This window comes from Lutra lutra, chromosome 17 (assembly GCF_902655055.1).
Source record: "Lutra lutra chromosome 17, mLutLut1.2, whole genome shotgun sequence".
Classification (NCBI taxonomy): domain Eukaryota; kingdom Metazoa; phylum Chordata; class Mammalia; order Carnivora; family Mustelidae; genus Lutra; species Lutra lutra.
Genome location: NC_062294.1, coordinates 10887250 through 10911074, shown reverse-complemented (window position 1 = coordinate 10911074; position 23825 = coordinate 10887250). Strand labels below are relative to the sequence as shown.

At 39.0% G+C, this 23825-nt stretch overlaps 1 protein-coding gene and 1 long non-coding RNA gene across 4 annotated transcripts in view; one reads left to right on the top strand and one right to left on the bottom strand.

The window, feature by feature from the left end:
- CNTNAP4 (contactin associated protein family member 4) overlaps positions 1 to 23825 on the top strand; it is a 249365-nt gene that overhangs the window by 50538 nt on the left and 175002 nt on the right. For both annotated transcript variants that reach the window (XM_047712348.1, XM_047712349.1), the window contains exon 3: positions 23220 to 23413. In XM_047712348.1, coding sequence (XP_047568304.1) covers positions 23220 to 23413 — 194 coding nt within the window. The remainder of the gene's footprint in view (positions 1 to 23219; positions 23414 to 23825) is intronic.
- On the bottom strand, positions 16889 to 23417 carry LOC125089875 (uncharacterized). Of its 2 annotated transcripts, none has more exons than XR_007124088.1 (4): positions 23113 to 23417; positions 22891 to 23007; positions 19873 to 20123; positions 16889 to 17334 (listed from the first exon to the last, which is right to left on the bottom strand). It is a non-coding gene; the product is annotated as an uncharacterized LOC125089875 (long non-coding RNA). The 2 variants fall into 2 exon arrangements; XR_007124089.1 differs by having other exon boundaries at positions 23167 to 23416.

Below are 23825 nucleotides of genomic sequence, written 5' to 3'. Positions count from 1 at the left end.
CCACATCTGCGTCAGCGAATTGGGAGCTTGAAATCTGCCATTGGGGGAGCACTTACACCACAGGAATTGACGAATGCTACAAAGCAGGGCTCCCTCCCCTGCATGCTCCCCCGAGGACAACAGGTAAAACACTTGCTAGCATACCACCTACCTGAATTTATCTCCTGAGAGTCAAAATATAATGATCTTGGGGAAAAATATTAGAATTTCTTTTACGAATTGGACTGCGATGCAAAAGACCTGAACCAAGAGTTTGATGTGTTCCCAGTACTTGACTGTTTGTTGCATATATGTATATATATAATATATATGTAAATACATACATATTTACAAATGGTTTTTTGGTATACTCATGCATATGTAAGTTCTTTTTTTAAAAAGCAATTTATTTATTTATTTATTAGAGAGAGAGAAAGAGCACAAGTGGGAGGGGCAGAGGGAGAGGGAGAAACAGAGAATCTTAAGCTAGCTCCACACCCAGTGCAGAGCCTGACATGGCTCTTCATCCCACAACCCTGAGATCATGACCTGAGCTGAAACCAGGAGTCAGAAGCTTAACCAACTGTGCCACCCAGGAGCCCCTGCCCCTGTAAGTTCTTTAGCATAGTGTAAAAAGTTAGTTTCTAGAACCACATACAAAAAGAAAGTGTATAAGAATGTATACCCCAAGTTGAAACATTCAAACTTCCAGCTTTTGGGTTTGGACATGTTGGTTGACATACTATTTGATTTTATGCTTAAAGGAGAACAGCCCTCCATTTAATGTCTGTCTTTTATCCAAATACTCAGAAATCTCTGACAGAGCCACAAAATTTCCTGTTTTTCTCAGTGACCTAAGAAGAGGAGTTAAAATATTTTATGGAGTAACTATCAGGAGTGAGAAGTTAGAGCTGCTGGCTGAGTCAGTGGCCCAGACAGATCAAGCTATCCATCATTAAGCTGAGTATAGCTTGGTAAAAGATCGCAAATAATGTCTTCTTGTAGAACAATGTGAATAAGCATGCATCTTATTAGTGATCCTAAATCTTACTTATTCTATACATTTAAAATTGTAGATTGTCTTTTTTGATGTTAATTTATCTAAAGTTGGTGATCCCTCCGTGCGCCCAACACAAAACATGCACTAAGTGGTCCTCAGATGCTGCAAGCTTGACAGTTGTTTTCCTAGCTTTGAATGAAAGACTTCCTACAGTCTGGCTCCTCTTTCTTTTCCTGCCTTAATGACCACTGCCCTCTCCATGCCCTCTCTCTCCCTTCAGTCCAATTACTGCCATTCTGAAAAATGTGCCTTGCATCTGTCTGCCCTCGTATCATTCCTCTGTTTGGAAGGCTCCAACCCTTCATTTCGACCTTTCAAAATCCTACCCTAGAACCTAAAAGGAATGTTTCTCTCTCGCTAATCACTCAGCCAGCAACCCTCTCCAGATCCTAAACTTCTGTAGTGTATATCCTCTTTCAGTTCCTGCTCGTGCCAACTTCCTGTTTCATAAGAAGCAGAATTCCTAAAGATGGAAGCCATATCATCTGTGATGAAGATAGGCTCCGGGGTCAGCAGTGTTCAGGGCTTTGTCTGATTTTAGCTCTGTGACCTTTCACAAGGGAATACTACCTCCCTTTGCCTCGTTCTCTTCATGTCTAAACTAGAAAAATAGTAGTTTCCCCTCTCATAGACTTGTTGTGAGAACCAAATGAGTCAGGACAGGGAAGCACATGGGCAGCTTCTACTTATAACTAGTGATCCAGAGTCATTCCTGACATTCCTTTTGACTACGTATGCACTGGTAGATACAGTAATCGCATTTGGTTCACTAATTGTGGGTATTAGTGGTGGTGATTAGAGCAATATTGATAATTCCTTGTATGTAGTAGCCTTCTCTGAAAAGTTTATGTGTGGTCTAGTAGTGAAAACCATAGCCAGCCGGTGTGATTAGGGAGATAAATTCTATATTCTTTGTATGAGGGATGGCGTTTAGAGATTTTAAAGAAGGTAGTGTTTCATATTCTTCTATTTCCTTATGCTTTCATAGTTTTCTAAAGATTTTCTCTTTCTCTCTTTCTTTATTTCATTTTAGAGAGAGAAAGTGCACATGTGTGTGAGTGGGGAGAGGGGCAGAGGAAGAGAGAGAGAATTTCAAGCAGACTCTGTGCTGCGCAGGGAACCCAACTCAGGGCTTGATCTCACAACCCTGAGATCATGACCTGAGCTGAAATTAGGAGTCAGATGCTCAACCAACTGAGCGACCCAGACACCCCTTCATAGTTTTTATTAAGAATTAGAAATGTCCTAAGTTTCATAGCCCCTCCTGGATTCAAGTTTTTGACATTTTCTTTCTGCCTGTATCAGGAAATTTTAATAGTGTTTAGATTGTTCAAAAACATGAGATCTAACAGCTTTATAATCTACACATAAACCACAGTAACTTAAATGTTAGATATTTAGTTAAGACACTTTATTAAATCAGTATTCACCAAATATTCATTTATTCATTGGAATTCAAGACACATTTCAGATACTAAAAAAAAAAAAAAAAGATTGATGAGAATTAATCAGAACTATTTTTTATAAAAGAAATGGCAAAAAGAGAGTTTAAGATACTTTGAAATGTCAACTTTCCTCATTAAAAAAAGTCCATCATTTTCCTTCGTTAGAAGAAAGCAGAATTCTTACAGACCTTTGGCCTTCCGGAGTCATCTCAGTGTCTAATTTAGTTCTGTTACTCTGAATTCGGCTGTATTCAGATGGTAACAGTGCAGCTAATGGCAAGCCTCACTTTTATGTCTGACCAGCTCACAAAAGTTTTTACAAGGTTGGATTTAAGTATGACAGTGATATTCTAATACGGAGTTTTGATTCTTAGTTATTAATTTAACAAATGTAAATAAACTCTATTCTTTCTTGTTACCAAGTCCTTGTAAGTAACAAGCCAGCCTGTGGGAGAGGCGCTATTTGAGATGCCGCTGAGAGGTGGAGGAGGGAAAGTCCTGGCTGAGTGAGGGGCACAGGAATACACATCATTCAAGTGAAATTGTGAAGGATGAGAATAGACTTCATAGAAAAATACAGTTTTCTGAGGCTCCAGTGCCTCCAGTGCCAAACTGAAGTTGCGTTAAATGCCCTGCCTAAAAGGATTCCTTTTGTTACCAGAAAAATTATTCATCTTCCTTTTACTAAAGCAACTCTGGGAACAATGACAAAAATAGAATGGTTCTTTAAGAGGCACATATTGAAGATTTCCAGAAGGGTAGGACATCAGGCAGGAACACAATTTCCTGTCCTCCTCTCCAAAGCCCATAAACGTAGCCAAATCCCACTGGCCTTGCTTCCTTCGTTGTCACCATCCTGGAAGAGCTGTCCCTCTGTTCGAAAGTGAATCAGTCCACAGTATCCTGTATCTTTCAAGCTGCCTCAGGATTCCTGTGTCTTCCATTTTATGTCTTCCAAATTTCCCTTCCACTGATGAGTTTACTGTCAGCGTCACCATCTAGAAAGTTTTCCAAGCCATCACCCTTGACTTTATAAGCTTCCCTTTGCCCTTCCAGCATTTGATATCTAAAGGGGTACCCACAGATCACATATCACTACTCACTAAGGTCACTCATGTGCTTTCATGTCTTTTCATTCTTTCACTTACTCAGTTCAAGATTATATCCCTAGCAACTAACAAATAAGTACAAAAAGTGAAGGGCTCAAACCAAGGTAGGGATCATGAAAAGCAAAGGCTGCAGTGAAAATCACTTTGGAGGTAACAATGACCAGATCTGGCAATTTCTACCTATTAGAGGCTTCTGCTTCTGTTATTGAAAGGGAATAATTAGAAGTGATTTTAAGATTTCAGTCTGAGCAAAGATTGAAATGATGTGGCCATCTGGTTCTGACAGGAGGTAAGGCATCCAGTTTTGGAATGTTGAGCTTGAGATATCTATAGGGTGTCCATGAATAGATGTATAGGAAACATTCAGGATTTGGGATACAGATTTTAAAGGAAAGTCAGAGCTCAAAATAACAATTTAGGCGTCATCATCCAAAACCAAAAAGCTAATCAGTGCAGCCACAGGCATGAGAAGCGCAGTCCATGGAGAATGAAAAGTAAAAGAGGAGAAGAGAACTGTATTAGCTTTTTAAACAGAAGTAGAGAAAGGGAGCTCTATGAAGGATATAGAAAAAGGCTGGCCAAAGGGGCTGCGGAGAGGAAATGAGCTCAAGAAGGAAGGGTTTTCTCTAAGTGATTTGGTCATGACTTCTGATCTAGAGACATTCCCTGATGGTTTTTTCTCAGCTCATTTATTGACCTAGACAAATCTTTTATTCTAAAGATCCAGGATGTCAGCATAGCAAAAGCAAAAAGCTTTTGTTCTTTTTTTGAAAGCATCATCTCTCAAGAATTATGCAAATCATGAATTTCTTATTAAAACTCTACTTGTGGGTCATCTGGGAGTTCCACGTGATACCCATCCCTTTGTATTGTCCCTCCTGTTTTTATGTAAAGGAACATAAAATGCTAGGAAGTTTGTATCCAGGCTTGCATATAATTTTGTTTAAAATGATAGACTTAAAAATTGTACAATGAGTGCATAACATGACACAGTATCCTTCTACTCAGCTATGCATCTGTACTGGAAAGATCTGTATCTTTATTTTTATTAGTTCTAGTATAGTTAATACACAGTGTTATATTAGCTTCAGATGTACCATATAGTGATTCAGCAGTTCCATTTGTCATCTAGTGCTCATCACAACTGCCCTCCTTAATCCCCATCACCAGTTTCACCCTTTCCTCCAGCCCCTGCCCCTCTGGTAACCATCAGTTTGTTCTCTATAGTTGAATCTGTTTCTTGGTTTGTCTCACTCTCTCTTTTTCATGCACTCATTTGTTTTGTTTCTTAAATTCCACATGTGAGTGAAATCATATGGTACTTGTCTTTCTCTGGCTGAGGTATTTACTTAGCATTACACTCTCCAGCTCCATCCATGACGCTGCAAATGGCAAGATTTCATCCTTTTTTAATGGCTGAATTGTATCCCATTGCATATATATACCATCTCTTATTTATCCATTCGTTGCTTGATGGATACTTGGGCTGTTTCCATAAATTGGCTATTATAAATGATGCTGCTATAAACTTAGGGGTGCATGTATCTCTTTGAATCAGTATTTTTGTATTTTGGGGGTCAATACTCAGTAGCGCACATTACTGGATCATAGGGTAGTTCTATTTTTAACTTTTTGAGGGAACTCCATACTTTTTCCACAGTGGCTGCGCCAGTTTGCATTCCTACCAACATCGAAAAAGGGTTCCTTTTTCTGCAGGTCTTCACCAACCCCTGTTATTTCTTGTCTTTTTAATTTTAGGCCATTTTGACAGGTGTGAGGTGATATTTCATTGTAATTTTGATTTGCATTTTCCAATGATGAGTGATGTTGAGCATCTTTCCACGTGTCCTTTGGCCATCTGGATGTCTTTTTTGCAGAAGTGTCTGCTTTTTTCTTCTGCCCATTTTTAGTTGGATTATTCATTTTTTGGGTGTTGAGTCTTATAAGTTCTTTATATATTTTGGGTACTAACCTTTTATCAGATGCATCATTTGTAGTTACTGTCTCCCATTTAGTAAGTTGCCTTTCAGTTTTGTTGATTATTTTCTATGCTGTGCAGAAGCTTTTTATTTTGATGTAGTCCTAGTAGCTTATTTTTGCTTTTATTTCCCTTACCCCAGGAGACATATCTAGAAAAATGTTATGGCTCATGTCAGAGTAATTACTGACTGCACTCTCTTCTAGGGTTTTTATGGCTTCAGGTCTCATATTTGTTCTTTAATTCATTTTGAGTTTATTTTTGCATCTGCTGTAAGAAAGTGATCCAGTTTCATTCTTTCGCATGTTGCTGTCTAGTTTTCCCAACACATTTCTTGGAAGAGACTTCTTCCTATTTGGTATTCTTTCCTCCTTTGTCAAAGAATAACTGACCTTTTAGTTGTGAGTTCATTTCTGGGTTTTCTATTCTGTTCCATTGAGCTCTGTGTCTCTATTTGTACCAGTGCCATACTGTTTTAACCACTACAACTTTGTAATATAACTTAAGTCTGGAATTGCGGTACCTCTGGCCTTTCTCTCTTTTTTTTCTTGCCTTTTTTAAAGAGTACACACAAGTGGTAGGGGGGAAGGGCAGAAGGGGAGGAGAGAGAATCTGAAGCAAGCTCCATGCCCCGCATGAAACCTTATGTAGGGCTCAGTCTCACAACCCTGAGATCATGAGTTGAGCCAAAATCAAGAGTCGGAAGCTTAACAACCTGAGTCACCCCAGGTGTCCCATGCTGTTGATATTTCATTCGGGATTGCATTAAATGTGTAGATTGCCTTGGGTAATGTAGGCATTTTAACAGTATTTTTCTTTTAATTCATGAACATGGAATATCTCTGTTTCTTTGTGTCACCCTTAATCTCTTTCATCAGTGTTTTATAGTTTTCAGAGTATAGGTCTTTCAGTTCTTTGGTTAGGTTTATTACTGGTTGCCCTATTGTTTTTGGTGCAACTGTAAATGGGGTTGTTTTCTTAATTTCTCTTTGTGATTCTTCATCGTTAGTGTACAGAAGTGCAACAGGTTTCTACACATTGATTTTGTATCCTACAACTGAATTCATTTATAAGTTCTAGTGTTTTTTGATGGAGTCTTCTGGGTTTTCTGTATATAGTATCATGTCATCTGCAAATAGTAAACATTTTACTTCTTCCTCCAATTTGGATGCCTTTTATTTCTTCTCATTGTCTAATTGCTATGGCTAGGACTTCCAGTACTGTATTGAATAAAAGTGGTGAGAGTGGATATCCTTGTCTTGTTCCTGACCGTAGGGGAAAAGTTCTCAGTTTTTGCCTACTCAGTATGATGTTTGCTCTGGGTTTTTCACTATTATGTTGAAGTATGTTTTCTCTAAATCTACTTTGTGGAGGGGTTGTTTTTTTTTTTAAATAATGAATGGGTGTAATTTGTCAAATGGTTTTTCTCCATCTATTGAAGTGATCATATGATTTTTTACCCTTTTTCTTATTGATGTGCTATATCACATTGATTAATTTATGTATATTGGAGATGCCTGGGTGGCTCAGTCAGTTAAGCAGCTGCCTTTAGCTCAGGTCATGATCAAGCCCAGGGATCAAGCCCGATGGGATTGAGTCCTGCATCGGGCTTCTGGCTTGGCAGGGAGCCTGCTTCTCCCTCTGCCTCTGCCTGCCACTCTGCCTGCTTGTACTCTCTCTGTCTCTCTCTCTGACAAATAAATAAATGAAATCATTTAAAAAATTGTGAATATTGAACCACCCTCGTATCCCAGGAATAAATCCTACTTGATCGTGGTGAATGATTTTTAAAAATGTGTTGTTGGATTTGATTTGCTAATATTTTGTTGAGGACTTTTGCATCTGTGTTTATCAGAGACATTGGCTTATAGTTTTTGTTTTGTTTTGGTAATGTCCTTATTTGGTTTTGATATCAGGATAATGCTGGCTTCGTGGAATGAATGTGGAGGTTTTCCTCCTTCTTCTGTTTTTGAGAATAGTTTGAGTAGAATAGGTATTAACTCTTCTTTAAAAGGTTTGGTATAATTCACCTGTGAAGCCACTTGGTGCTGGACTTTCGTTTGTTGGTGGTTTTTTGATTACTGAGAATCAGTGCCTTTAAATAGAGATATGAAGTTGTTGACATTTGTGATTGACTGTTGGGCCAAGCTGACTCCGGAAGTATTACATTCATACTTCCTAAAATTACAATTTGCTAATTTTTAAAAGCCACTTTGAGGTATGATTGATATACAAAAACCTGTACATATTTATTGTTTACAACCTGATGCATTTAGAGGTAAAAATACACCCATAATCCATACTACCCAGAACAATCTACAGATTCGGGGCAGTCCCTGTCAAAATGCCAGCAGCATTTTTCACCAGACGAGAACAAATGACACTACAATTTGTGTGGAGCCACAAAAGACCCTGAACAGCCAAAACAATTCTGAGAAACAAGGGAAGAGCTGGAGGTATCACAATTCCAGATTTAAACATAGGCAACAAAGATGTGGTGATCAAAGCAATATGGTACTGGTACACAAAATAGACACAGAGATCGGTAGAATAGAATAGAGAGCCCAGAAATGAACTCACAATTATATGGCCAATTAATCTATGACAAAGGAGATAAGAATAGACAATGGGGGAAAAAGATAGTCTCCTTATTAAATGGTACTGGGAGAACTGGACTGCTACATGTGAAAGAACGAAACTAGACCACTTTCTAACAACATATGCTGAAATAAACTCAAAATTAAAGATCTAAATGTGAGACCTCACGCTGTAAAAACCCTAGAACAGAGCACAGACAGTAATTTCTTTGACATCAGCTTAAAAAAAATTTTCTATATATATCTCCTGAAGCCAGGGGAACAAAAGCAAAAATAAACTATTGGGATTACATCAAAATGAAAACTTTCTCACAGCAAAAGAAACCATAGATAAGACAGAAAGGCAGCGTACTGAATGGGAGAAGATATTTGCCAATGATATGTCTATTAAGGAGTTAATATACAAAATATACAAAGAATTAATATAGCTCAACACCAAAAAAAAAAATAAATAAAAACAACAAAAACCCAAAACAATCTGATTAACAACTGGGCAGAGGACCTGAATAGACATGTTTCCAAAGAAGACATACTGATGGCCAACAGACACGTGAGAAGATGCTCAAATGTTCGTAATCATCAGGGAAATGTAAATCAATTACAGGGAGATATCACCTGACACCTGTGAGAATGATTAAACTAAAAAAGACAAGAAATAACAAGTGTTAGTGAGGATGTGGAGAAAAAGGAACCCTTGGGCACTAGTGGTGGGACTGTAAATTGGTGCAGCCACTGTGGACAAGAAAATTTTGTGCAGCCATAAAAAAGGATAAGATCTTGCCATTTGTGACAACATGGATGGACCTAGCAGGTATTATGCTAAGTGAAGTAAGTCAGGCTGAGAAAGACAAATACCATGATTTCAGTCATGTGTAGAATCTAAAAAACTAAGCAAATGAATAAACAAACAAAAAGAAGAATCAGACCTATAAATACAGAGAGCAAACTGATGGTTACCAGAGGGAAGGGGTGGATGGATGGGCAAAACGGGTGAAGGGGTGTGGGAGGTATGGGCTTCCAGTTATGGAATGAATAAGTCAGAGGAATAAAAGGCACAACATAGGGAATATAGTCAGTGGTACAGTAGTATCATTGTATGGGGACAGAAGTAGCTACACTGTGGTGATCCCAGCAGAACGTATGGAGACGCTGAATGACTATGTTCCACTGAAACTAATAGAACATTGTGGGTCAATTGTAGTCAAATAAAAAAATTTAAAAAAATACATCCATGAAACCATCACTGTAATCAAGGGTTTAAACATATTCAGCACTTCCAAAAGTTTCCTTCTGCCCTTTATTTATGTATTTGTATTTATGTATATATGTATGTATTCATTCATTCCTATTCATTTTTACTAAAAATGAAAAAATTTCTTTTGTGATAATTTTAAAACGAAGATGCAAGATTCTGAACTCTGAAGGTATGTTCCAAATGGATCTTTATTAATTTTTTTTTATTTTCAGAGAAGAAAATAAAAAGAGCAGTGACAATTTCAGTATAATAATCCATGCTGGTAATTGATTTTCCATTGTGCTTGTCAAAAGGATTTGCATTTTGCAATTATGGTAGCTGTCATCACGAGCATTGAACTGCTCTGCTAGGGAGCTGTTTTTCAGTTGCTGCCATTCTCCTTGGTAGTAACAGAGTGTGTGGAAAACGCAGGGGTGTGTATGAGATTCACAGTATCGCCAGAAGCAATTTGAAATTGGCTAGGCAGAAGCATGACCTATTTTTTTTTTTGGTCCGTCTTTTCTGATCCAGAAAATGTTTGTATTAACTCTCATTCCCAGCTGGAAGCATTGCTTTATTATGACTCATTGGATCAATATACATTGGGAGCCATGAACTATGATAGGTGGTCTGACAATCTTATGAAAGGCCTCCCTAGTTTGAGTGGAAATGAGGTTGCTTTGTGAGACTTTCTTTTTATCAAAAGGGACAATTTAGAACTTTCCATTAGGCATTACAAATAGAAATAAGGTGGAGATAAACAGAAAAAAAGGATGTGCTTTTTCCTCTCTGCCTGCACTTCTGTACCTTTCGCATCCTGACAGACTTGATCCTGCTCCCTCAGGACGAGGGGATTTTTATCTTGGTGAAGCCAAGGTACTATGTGCCTGCTCTTTCTAATACAGAATAATTAGTGGCAGATAGTTTTAGAAGTTATCTACCCCTCAGTTTAGGAGATTCGATGACAAAGTAGCAAGTTCATAGCCATAGGTTAAAATCAGATTGCTCTGTGAAAGTGCTTGATTGGAAAAATTGCCAGCAATGGTTTGTTAACACATCTGTTTGTATTCTTCCCTAGTTTAACACAATATCCCCAAATTAAATCTGTTGAAACTTGATTTGTTCTACACAAAGAGGTATAAGAGATAATTTAAAACACATGTGAGAGCATAATTTAAAAAATCCAAATGTATGTCAATCACTGGCAAAATTAATGGTAATACATCACATTTTTGACATAAAACCCATAATAGCATATTTTTTTCTCTGTATTTTTCATGAAAACATAACTCTTGTGTGCGCCTCTATTTGTACATAGGCCAGGAGCCAGATGGAGCTGGCTAGGGTGCTTGGATGTTAGAGGAAGCAATTCATTTGTCTATGTAGCAAAAGTGTCTGCAACTGGAAACCATTTCTAGAATTGAATGTGTGCATGGGGGAAATATTGTACTTGCTGGCTTCAGATACTAAATTCTATTTGTATCCCACTCCCCCATGCTATTGTAGAACATTATACCTATTAAAAGCAGTGTGTGTGTGTGTGTGTGTGTGTGTGTTTGTATATATAAACACATTATATATATTATATATGTATAAACACACACTATATATATGTATAATTTTTTTTCTTTCTCTGTCTAGTTGGTGCCAGTTACCATTATGATACTCAATGACTGTTGAGCGATTCTGCTCTCCAGTGCTGAATCTAGAGCAGAGAATCTACTGCACATGGGCCGAATATATTTTTATTCAGATAGAAGCATCAGTTCTGGTTGACCATCCATATATTCCTGCAAAAAGGATTGTTCTTCACAATCCACATACAGGTTTATAAAATCGTAATTTGTATGAAATACTTAATCAGCAACTTTGGGGATATTAGGCACATAAAATACTCATGGAGATACTACAGTACATTAATCATTTAGATCTGAAATATTAGTTGATCTGATTTTCTCAGCCAGTTTCAAATCTCTGAGTGTGTAGGTTATGTTAGTTGAGGAATTAACATGGAAACACCACATAGTTTTCATTTGTCTACACTTTAGCACCTGTGAGTTTCATTTCAAGGTGGGAAGATCCTACTTGTTTATCAGTTTAGAGACTGTTTCCCATATGTGCCCACATATCAGGTCACCTCATGCCTCTCTGGCATCTTCTGGGTAAAGCAGCCTCCTTTGGTTGTGCCAGTCCCTTCCAGATAAATGCTCAGATTTTCCGATTTCCTAATCTTTCTTCTAGTTCTTTAAAAAATGGCAGCTGGCATATGAGGAACTCAGATGATACATGGCATGGCTGGGTAGAGGCTCCCCTGGCATATGTTGGTGGTTGTGTTGGTGATTACCCCAAGATCACTGGCTGGATCCTTGTGTCCCAGGTCAGCAATTATCTGCTGAGTGTGGTTGGGTTGGTCCTAACCCTACATGTTTGTTGGTATGCAGTGCCAATTTTAGTGGCCAGTCCATTCCTTGACTGTTTTCTTGTCAAAGGCCATTCCCTTTTGCTGGAGGGGCTCCATGACACTTCTTGTTGCTATTCAGATTCCCTGAAGTTAGTTGTGACATTCTTTAGTATAATAGATGGAGCGGATGTGCAGTAGTCTCTGCAGAATGTCACTACCATGAAGAATCCCGCTGCTGAGCTTCCAGGCAGACCCTCCTTCTCTTCTAAGCATTGTTCTTTGTCTTCCGCTTCTGGACTCTGATTGTGGAATGGTTTCTGGGGGACTATAATACATGAGACAGAAAAATGAAAAGCACATTGCTCCAAATAAGAAACCCACAGCTAACCTCCTGCAAAGAAAAATTGCACTAGTATAAACTTCCAGTTACAAAACAAGTAAGTCACAGAGAGTGGGGCACCTAGGTGACTCAGTCGGTTAAACGTTGGACTCTTGGTTTCACCTCGGGTCATGATCTCATGGATCGTCAGATAGGGCTCTGCATTGGAGCAGTCTGCTTGAAGATTCTCTCCCTCTGCCCCTCCCCCCATTCACATGCACACACTCATACATGCTCTCTCTCAAATAAATAAATCTTAAAGAAAAATAGTCACAGAGATGAAAATTACAGCATAGGGAATATGGCCAGTAACATCATAATAACATCATATAGTGACGGATGATGACTATATTATGATGGGCATTGAGTAATGTATAGAATTGTTGAATCACTGTTGTTTATGCCCGAAACTAATGTAATATTGTATGTCAACTATACTTCAACAATAAATAAAATTTTAAAAAAACTCAAAAGAATAATTGCACTGGGTTGGGTAAACAGGCCAGACAGACTTTGTTCATAACTACAGTAATGAGGGTCAAGACTATTGCAATAGGGGAGAGATACTGAACTCAACTCTTGAAACAAAGGGTAGGAGAGTTTTTAAGCACTGGGCTGAGCCAGTAGAAAAGTGCTGAAGAGCATTAGGGGGGAAGTTGGTCAATGTGATTACACGTTTGTGTTCGCTAATTGATGATTAGGGAAATTAGGCTCCTACCCTCCCACAGAGACTGGGAAATGAGGCACTATCTTTCTTGATGACTGCATTTCAAGGGATGACTCAGGTCCTTGAGAAAGACATTCTTGGATTGTAAACCTGGAAAGAGTCTTGATGAAGATTTATATCTTAAGGGGCAGAAAAATAATGTACAGTTTCAAGTTTCCTAAATTAAATGATCTAAGAAAAGGGAAATCAGGGACCTATACTAAGGAAGGAGCCTGTCTAAGTCAAAGTGAGGGGAACGTGAAGGCTGTCATGTCACAAGCATCACTGATAGTTTTTCCTTTTGCCTGTAAAATAAAAATTCCCACAATGAAATAACACTTAAAAAGGAATAAATAATGGAGTTAAATAAAGTATGTATATTCGAGACTGAATTCAACAAATACCTAAGCCTAGAGGTAAACATAACTCTTTAATTGCAAATATGATATTATCTTGATAGCTTTTAGCATTTTTATAAACTAAGAAAGTATTGAATGATTTAATCAATCAAACGCTTGGGATTGGTTTTGCACTTTTTACCCTTTTGATGTACTATGCTCTAGTAACACTGCCTTTTCCAGCCATTATGTGGAAATGATGTCTGTTGGTACAAGAGAGTGACTTCAGTTTGTTGACCCAGAAGCAGTAATATGAGGACATTTGGCTCATGACAGCTTATCATCTCTGTCTGGCTAAGGAAGATAAAAAAAAAAAAGAAGGTACGGAAGCAAAAAAATGGTTTTTAAACCTCTGGGATATTGTCAGTATGCTCTTTCTGATGCATGGGGTCATTTACTCAAATGACCTGCCTCACTGCAATAGATCTAAATCGAAACTTCTAGCAAAGCATCACAATGGGCTTAGAAAGCAAAAACATGAGGCAGTCCTGATTATCATTTGAATTTCTAGACATTATGTGCTGAAAGTCAGTTTTCTAAAATGACTAATTTGAATGAAGTAAAACTTGCCGGCACAGAATTTAGTGCTTTTATAACTTTTCCCCAGCTTTCCAGAGTAAATTTGGCTGTCACAAAATTTGCAAATCAAATATACAAATCAAAATGCCCAAACAGAGAAAGGGTGTAAATATTTACTTTTCAATCCACTGAATTATTAAAGATTTCAGAAATGTTTGCTCTGGCAGTACAAGAAGTGGGACAGAAAGTCAGTCTGCCAATTTGCCGTGAGGGAAAAAACGGATCAACAGCAAAGAACTAAAACCTCAGAGGACTGAGTGAGGTGTTATTAATTTAGAGCCTTTCTGGGGAAATGAAGTGAAAAGCATCTTTTTCACTGTATCAAAAATCCAAAAACAAAGCCGTAAATACATCTAGGAAATGTAGTTTACAAGTGATTAAACTGTATAACTTTGGGGCAAGTGGTAGTCAGTGGGTGCATGTGTGTGTATGTACCAAGTGCTTTGAGCTTTCTCTTGGAGAACCTCATTGATGATACCTTGCTTCAAAGAAAGTGTCCTGTGCCTTTACTTAGTTTGGCTCTAGTTCTTCCTTTGCCCCTAGTTTGATGTATGAATTTACACAGTCTTATTATATCTATATGGCTACAGATTTATTTCTTTCCTTTATGCAGTACGCATTTAGTAAGCATCCGCTGTGTGTCAGGCCATGTGCTAGACACTTCAGATCTGTCAGTGAATAAAACAGGCAAAGACTCTTGGCTTCACTGAGCTTACATTTTAATAGGGCAAGATAAAGGATAAACAATGAATATAATAAATAAGAAAATCATATACTATGCGTCAGTTTCTGTCAAAAAAGTGAAAAAAGTGGTTTCGAGTAAGACAAATGGGAGTAGGATTACTGGGTAGGAGGAATTGTAACAAGGGAGGTCAGGGGATACAGGCCTTTACAGGAAGGACGGGATCTGAGTGAAGATTGACAGTGGCAGGCCAGTGTATGTCAGAGAAGAGGCCTCCAGGCAGGAAGGATCGCTTTGCTGGGCAGGGGATGGGAGGTAAGAGAATGACTGGTGTTTTTTCAGAGAACTTCAGGGAGGGCTTTGCTGCTGAAGGGAGAGTTAGCTGGGAGGAAGAGGACCGGGCAGACATGGGTGGGAGTGGTAGAAGGGGGGCAGATTATCTAGGACTCTATGGGCCATGTGTGATGATCTTGTCTTTCACTGTGTGGACAACTGAGAGTTATTGTGGTGTTTTGAACACAGGGATGATATTACAAATCTGTTGCATGGAGAATGGAGTCTCAGTGAGCTAAGGACAAAGCAGAAAGATTCTTTGGGGGCTTTTGCAAGAACGCAGGGTAAAATCATGTTGCTTGAGCCAAAGGAGTGCTAATGAAGATGGGGAAATAGATCTGGAGAAGTGAGCAGCACCAATAGCATTTTTTCGTTGTTGTTGTTGTTGTTGTTACCATGTTGGTAACATGGTAAAAAAGAAGTCAAGAATGACTTCTTTGTAGACATCCAAATGGCCAACAGACACATGAAACACTGCTCCACATCACTCGGCATCAGGGAAATACAAATCAAAACCACAATGAGATATCACCTCACACCAGTCAGAATGGCTAAAATTAACAAGTCAGGAAATGACAGATGTTGGCAAGGATGCGGAGTAAGGGGAACCTTCCTACACTGTTGGTGGGAACGCAAGCTGGTGCAGCCACTCTGGAAAACAGTATGGCGGCTCCTCAAAAAGTTGAAAATAGAGCTACCCTATGACCCAAACTGCAATACTGGGTATCTACCCCAAAGATACAAATGTGATCTGAAGAGGAACGTGCACCTGAATGTTTATAGCAGCAATGTCCACAATAGCCAAACTATGGAAAGAACCTAGATGTCCATCAACAGATGAATGGATAATGAAGATGTGGTGTATGTATATATATACACATACACATAATGGAATATTACACGGCTATCTAAAAACTGAAATCTTGACATTTACAACAACGTGGTTGGAACTAGAGGGTATTATGCTAAGTGAAATAAGTCAGTCAGAGAACAACAATTATCATATGATCTCCTTGATATAAGGAATTTCAGAGGCAGGGTGGGGGCTTGTGGGGGTGGGGCGGGAAAAAATGAAACAAGATGGAAGGGAGACAAACCATAGGAGACTCTTAATCTCAGGAAACAAACTGAGGGTTGCTGGGGAGTGGAGGGGGAGGGATATGGTGGCTGGGTGATGGACACTGGGGAGAGTAAGTGCTATGGTGAGTGCTGTGAATTGTGTAAGACTGATGATTCACAGACCGGTACCCCTGAAGCAAATAATACATTATATGTTAATTTAAAAAAAAGGGATGACTTCTTGTTGCTGTTCTGAGAAACTAGAAGGATGAAATTTTCATAAACTGGGCTAGGGAAGGGTGTGAACAGAGTAGGATTAGGGGGAAGAAGGGGAGTTTGGTTTAGAAAATGTTACAGATATCAAGGAGGGAGTTGAATGTCCAAGTCTGAAGTTTAGGAGAGAGGTATGGGGTGGAGCTCTGAGTCAGGGACTTATTAGCCCATGAGTAATATTTAAATCCAGGAGGCCAAGAGAGATCATGAAAGGTGAGTGTGGACAAAAAAGAAGCAGGCAAAGACCTGAGCCCTGGACCATCTGAACCCTCAGAAGTGATAAGACATAAAAGAACCAGCAGTGGGGACTGAGGAGCAGCAACCAGTGAGCTGGGAAGAAAATTAAAAGAAGGAGCTTTTGTGGACACTAAGTGAACCAAGTATACCGAAACGCTGGGGGAGCCAAAATGTTCAAATGTCTTCCATCGGCCAGGTGGTAGCAAGGCTGAAATCTGAGCACTTGTTTTAGCAACATGGGGTTCTTTTGTCCTCTTGACAAGAGCAGGTCCAGTTGAGTGGTACAGAGTGAAAGGCTAGTTATAGTTGGCTTGAGTGTGAAGGAAATGGGAAGAATGGCAGAGTGGGAGTGGACATCTTACTCGAAGAATGACAACATGAAAAGCAGAAAAAAGTACACTGGAGGCAAGAGAAGCTTTTTTTAAAAAAATGGGAAGAATAACAGCATGCTTTTACATCCATGGGAATGATCCATTCAAGAGAAAAAAAAAATGAGGCAGAGAAAGAGGAGAATTGCTGAAGCAGTGGCCCCAAGCGGGTTCAGCATGAGTGAAGGGGTTAACTCATAGAACTGGAAGGCACAGGGAATGGCCTGCAGGCACAGCTGGACTCAGGGGTGCTGACTGTGCCAGCGGAACTTGGTCTCGCTTCATCTTCCACCTCCGCTTCCCTCTGTGTTGGCTTCATTCAGGCAGGCTTTCCACAAAGATAGCTTCTGCAGTTGGATGCCTGAATCCCATCCTTTCGGCTTTCGGAGCAGAGAAAAGGGTCTCTCCTTCTCCAACAGAATCCTGGAATTGCTCCATTGGCCTGGCTCAGGTGACACGTTCATCCCTGTAACAGTCGCTGGGACCAGGGGAGGCAGTGCCAAGATTCCAGAGTGTTCTGTGAAAAAAGATCAGCAATTCACACAGCACTGAAAGTATTGTGTTTTCTTCTCAGCCAAAAAAACTATGCTGGTAATGATACCAAGTTGTTAAGAGTCCTAAATGCTGGCCTGGGGACACCGAAAACCATTTAAGGAAGCCAAACAAGTATTGGCACAATGTTCTTTTGGTTTCCTTACATTATTGTAACTTAATGTCATGATCAAAATAATCAGGCAAACTTAGACTCTTGGGGGAAATCTAGTTGAAATCACATGTGAAAAAGAAGTAATTGTCTTAGAGGGAAACTTTCTTATGGCAATTTTAATTAAGCCAATCATTTCTTAAAAATGTAGATGGCTTAATGGTAGCTAGGACTGTCATTCAGCTGTGGTCACTGTGTTTTGTGTCCTTGAACACTTGTGTCTTTCTACACTTCAAATATTGCGAAGGAAGCAGGACTCCTTTCTGAGCAGTTTGTACCTTTACAAAGTTGACAAACTTGTGACACGTCATCTCATTGATGGCCACCAGGAATGGCGGTGGTGCCATTTTTAATATTAGCAGGGGATAGAGGTGATTCTTTTCTCTATTTTAAGGCTTCACCCAAGAGTATTTTTTTCTTCAATTTTTCTTTTCACTTTCCTGAAATTGTAAGATGTGTCTCCATGAGCAGAATGAAATATTATTGATATCTGGCACATGGGCTATATGGATCTTGAACATAATTCAACCAGCCAATTATTTATGTTTAAATAATATTGAGTAAATTATTTGGATATATTCTTAGACTGAAACTAACCTCTATGGGCCATGATAGTTGCCCATAATTATGATGTCAGGGGTAAAGAACTGAATATTTCAGGGGTGAAGAACTGAAAAGGAAGTGACTTTTAAAATGAGATCCTCACAGAGATTAAATTATTATTTTTTTAAGATTTTTTTTATTTATTTGACAGAGGAAGAGAGAGATCACAAGCAGGCAGAGCAGCAGGCAGAGAGAGTGGGGGGGGGGGAAGCAGGCTCCCTGCTGAGCAGAGAGCCCTATGCGGGGCTTGATCCCAGGACTCTGAGATCATGACCTGAGCCGAAAGCAGAGGTTTAACCCACTGAGCCACCCAGGTGCCCCTAAATTATTTTTAAAAATAACTAATTTCTTACCTACACTAAAATGATTTGTAGAACATTGGGAAAATTTAATTTGCATAATACTAGGAAAACTTACTTAGCCTCTGTAAATCTTTTTTTTGAGTTTTCTTTGAAGAGAGGTTAGGACATTTCACTTCACTAGGTAATTTTAGTAATTAAACTTAATATGATACATAAAATTTCTAGTAGAGTGTTTAACATACAATAAGCACTAGACAATTCATAGTTTGCTTTTCTTTCCTTACGATTCACAGCAACGGTTTTTATCGAAGCAAGTTCCCCAGGAAACTGATGTTTAAAAGTGGTAGGCAACAGATAAAAGAGATGCTGTGTTTGTGGTCATTCAGGAATTAAGTATTTTCAAAACTGAATTTAGTGCTGTGATCATAAATCTTTATTTGGAGTCAATAGTAATAATAATTGTTTTACAATTCAAAAAGGAACGACCACGTATCCACATGCTTGCTGTGTGTGAGAGAAATTAATAGGCACTTTAATATGCTTTTTGAGATTAATTCTCAGAACAAATACTACAACATTTAACTTCAAAGTCTCATCAATGGGAAGGATTTTCAGTTTTAAATGTGAGTTTTCAGGCTATGATATGAAGAGTCAACAAATGTTTTTGTTTGGATAGACTTATGACACTTTATTATGCCAAGTCTCAGTGATGAGGCCACAGCTGGAGAAAAAGGAGAGTGGAATAGGAAAAAAGTGAGCCGAGGGGACGAGACTCCTGCTTTTGTTTTGTGGGTTAAGTGTCAATAACCATGGAATAGATGGGGTTATGAACAGGTGGTCTTTGGTCTGTAGGTGTTGGTCTTTTGTGATTGTGAACACATGGGCATATTAAAAATCTTCCTTAAGGATGAATAATCCTTGTTGAACTGCTAAAATGTTTGGTTAATAAATAAAAGAAGGAATTCTTATATTTTACTTTATAGTAATTTAGAGTTCACCATCAGCTGGAGTTACCCTTCATTTTTTCCATTAAAAAAAGTAAATATGAAAACAGCATGGCTCCAGGAAGCTAGGTGCTTTGCGGTGGGCATGTGGCTCCTATTACCTAAAGTCAGCTTTCATTTCCTGTCACTACTGTTTTTAACTTGTCCCCGCAGGCTGCCACTGCCAAAGTGTGCCATGTTCTGTCCATCTCTGTACCCATATCCATACGTTTGCATTTTCCATGTTACTCTTCGGCATTTGTTTTAAAATTAGAACAAGCGTAACACTCCATCACATCTTAGACCACGTGCCTCCGAAGAGCCGAACAGCTTAAAACCCCGTGGGGAATCTCTGGGTTCCCTGTGGCCGATTTAACTTGGTAAAGCCCAAGAGCATCCGAATTTCCATTACTTTATTGGTGTACCTCATTAATGATATAGCTTAATTTGCATATCAGTAGTACCTTTTCACCGCAGGTGAGAAATTGAAATGTTCAAGGTCAATTAACTGCGAATGTTTCAAATCGGGTAGTGCAGCTCTAACAGTGAGCGGTGCTGGGAAGAGGGAGCGGTCAGTGAGAGGTACCTCTTTCTCCTGATGAGAATTGATGATCCAATTTTAACTCACCAGAGTCCTGCTGATTCCTTTTTCCTCACTGTGCTCCTCTCATGTGTTCACTTTTTAAATACTGTTCTATCAAGGAGTGTCAAAATGCTAGAGAAAGATTATGAAATTCTATATTAAAAAGTGTACAGACTGTTGAAATTAACGAGAAAGATCAAGACCCGAAACAATCAGCGCTTTCCCAGAGGTATAAGCTGAAAGTGATAAAATTCCTAATGTTGAAATGTCAGGTTGAGGTGATGGCCAGCTGGGGACACTTCATTCACTCTTTTCCAACTTTTCTGTGTTTAAAAAAAAAATGATAAAAATACAAAGAGATACGCAGCTGTAGCAATAAAGGGACTGTGGATGCTTGGGTAGCATCAGACTTCAGGAAATTGTCAACTTCCGGACTTGGATAGATCCTGAGGACAAGTAGTAAGATGAGAGAGGACAGTGGAGGGAAATAATTACCCAATTCCCGTGTCTGTACTTGAGAGACATGGTTTTCGTTAAGTTGAGGGAGGAAAGCTGGCTCTACTGCCTGATAGCTAAATTCTAGGGTTCCCCTACCTCTCTCAGCTCCCTTTTTTCTACATCCATTGGGAAATAACCAATTCTATTTATCCTAATGATATAAGAGGTGCTACGGGTCCTGGTTAAGAGCTCTGTGCCTCTTGCAGCTCTGTGGACTTACAGCAAGGTATTCAGACTCTCCCTATATGACTTGTCCTCTATTCAGTAGGATAACAAACCTTCACACTGTGCCTGATACAAAGCCCTCCCTTGCTCAGTAAATATTAAGTAAAGTAGAATAAGGGGAAAAGGTAGGATGGAGTTTCATTACATCCGGAGAAGTGGAACATGAAGGAAATTTGGCCTGGCTTTAAAAAGTAATGCTGTGGGAACAGGTCCCATGGAGGGTTCAGAAATTTCCTGGGCTATTTGTGGGAGGGTGCTATTTAAGATAGTCTTCAGATCATTCAAGAACAAATTCTCTTCCATGTAGATAACAGGCTACAAGAATAGGGGCTGCTCCTTGGGGAGAGCAGAGCTGTGCTAGATAAATGACACCAGGACACCAAAAATGCAGCTGGAGCCCATGTGTACCAACAAGCCCTCCTGCTCAAAATATGAGAATATTCTCCTCTGACTTAAACATTATAGCGGTATTGGTGACCAAGAGAACGCCACTCATTCAGACTACTGGGCAAAACCACAGAGTCTTTAAGAGCAGCTACAGAGAAAATGAAAAGTAAACACAAACCAATACAAATTATAATATGTATAAATATTTTCGATCAAAGGGAGAGAGAGCATTGGAGAGATAGCATTATACTTTTGATGTACGGAGTGGAAGACACTTTTTGAACAATGACTTATTCCAAGAAGAAAGGTAATTTGAGGGAAAAAAGAATCTAGTTCTAAAGACAATGTGGTGAGTAACTTGGGAATCAGACCAAAATATTAGTATCATACCATCGAAAGAAGATATTATTGTCATGTAATTCTTTTTTAAATGCTGTATTGACTCAGTTTTGAGGCCTTGACAAGAGGACGGTCAGTTCCCATTCGTGAGCAGCTGATTATTAGTTGCATAGAATACCCAGAGCTCATCCCCACGCGTGCCCTCCCTGATACCCATCACCTGGTTACCCCATGCCCCCAACACACTCCTTTCTGTAACTCTCAGTTTGTCTCCCTCTCTCATTTCTTCTCATTCAGTTTTCCCTCCCTTCCCCTTTGATCCTCTGGGCTATTCCTTATGTTCCACATTTGAGTGAAACCATACGATAACAGTCTTTCTCTGCCTGACTTACTTCACCGAGGTGATCTTCTACTTAAATATTAGACCTTATAGCAGAGCCTTAAGGTGGGTGACAGAAGAATGGGGGGAAGAAAACATGTGCTTATATTCCTTTAAAGATTGTTATTTTTTATTTATTTATTTGACAGAGAGAGGACAAGCAGGCAGAGAGGCAGGCAGAGAGGGAGGAGGATGCTTATATTCTTATTTGGGGTGTTATGTAATAGAAGTTTCATCTTAATAGATACTGAATATTCAATAATTATGAATTCAAGAAGGTGTTAAATCCTATTTCGTGACTTTTACAATGATTACATATTACTTATATAATTATCAATGTCAGTATTACTTAAATAAATTGCCCAAATAAGGCATTATTGAATTAAACTGGAAGTATGAAATATCTTAACAAGACATACAGTAGTCATATCTCTAATATTTCTGGTGTGCAGTAGATAAAGGAAATGTGATAAGTTCTGCTGTACCTGTACACTTGTGAACATACAGTAGATTCTTATTTTTCACTCTCGAGTGCTCAAGCACTCCCGACTCTGTGACCTTTTCCCTGATAGTCCCTCCCCCATCTTCCATCCCCCATCCACCAACCCCTTCCAGGGACAGGATAGAACCAGTGTCATATTAGTGAATTGGCTGGGCTGGGTGTGCGGACTGATTTGTAGAGTTTGCCAATTTCTGTGGTTTAAATATTCCCACCATGGCTACATTTAACAATCAGCTTGCAAAATTTCTGAAAATTTAATTTGCCTCTCATCCACTGTTGCCAGCCAGGTCTAGCCTTCCGCTGGATAGAACTCCCTGCCATCATTTATTGTATTATTGTTCCCTGCACCTGTCTCACCATTAATATTTGTGCTTCACACATGCTTCTCAATGTCCGTTATTCCCACAGGACTGTAAACACAGTGGGGATAGGGACAGTTCCTTGACCATCTGTATTGTCAGGCTTAAAGCTGTACTTCTTTCTCCAGGAAGTCTGAACGTGATCAGATACCAAAGGCAGTTTTCTAGTTCCACCACAGTGTGAACCACGATTGAAAGTTAAATCATTACCTAATCGTGTGTGAGCAGCAAACCTGCTAGTTCCAAGTGTAGACAGGAATGTCTACCTGTCCAATTAAACTTTCGATAAGATCCTTGGTTCTCCCCAGTGTCAGGGAGTTATAATACCTAGAAATGAACATAATTAACACAAGCTTCCTCCTTTTATAGTAAATTCTTGTTTTTCTGTATTATTCTACAATTATGAGAAGTTTCATATTTTGGAAATTTAACTTTATTAAATTCCATCCAGAAATACAGTCTTGCTAGCATCTCTAGTCCACTCACGGATTTGTAACGAATCTTTTGCCCATTTTTCTCTGTTTCTGTTTGCATAAAAGGAGCTGGTGGCTGGTCTCCACTTGTGTCAAACAAATACCAGTGGTTGCAGATTGACCTTGGAGAGAGAATGGAGACCACCGCTGTGGCTACCCAGGGGGGATACGGGAGCTCCAACTGGGTGACCAGCTACCTCCTGATGTTCAGTGACAGTGGCAGGAACTGGAAACAATATCGACAAGAAGACAGCATCTGGGTATGTTTCTTTGACAGAATACATATACACAGTCTCTCAGGGAAAGAGATAGAGTCATCTCTGAATGTTGTTTACAAATCTCCTAAACTAAGTTGAGAAAGAGAATTTTTGGAATTACTTAGGAAACATTTTTCAAGAAAAAATAAGTTAATATTCATTTCATGGTATAACTTTTGAAAATTCTAAAGGTAAATTTATCTCAGAGACCTCAAATTGGAAAAAAATCTTATATGCCCATTATATAGTGTGGAAATCTAAGAAATAAAATCTGTAGAAAATTTTTTAGGTTTTGTCCAATAACTGGTTTTGCATGGTCTTCATTTAAATCTTGGTTAAGAGAATTTTTCCTTTTATTGACTCTGATGACTCAGAGATTTCTGAACATCTCCCTCTCTCTCTCTCTAGTATATGG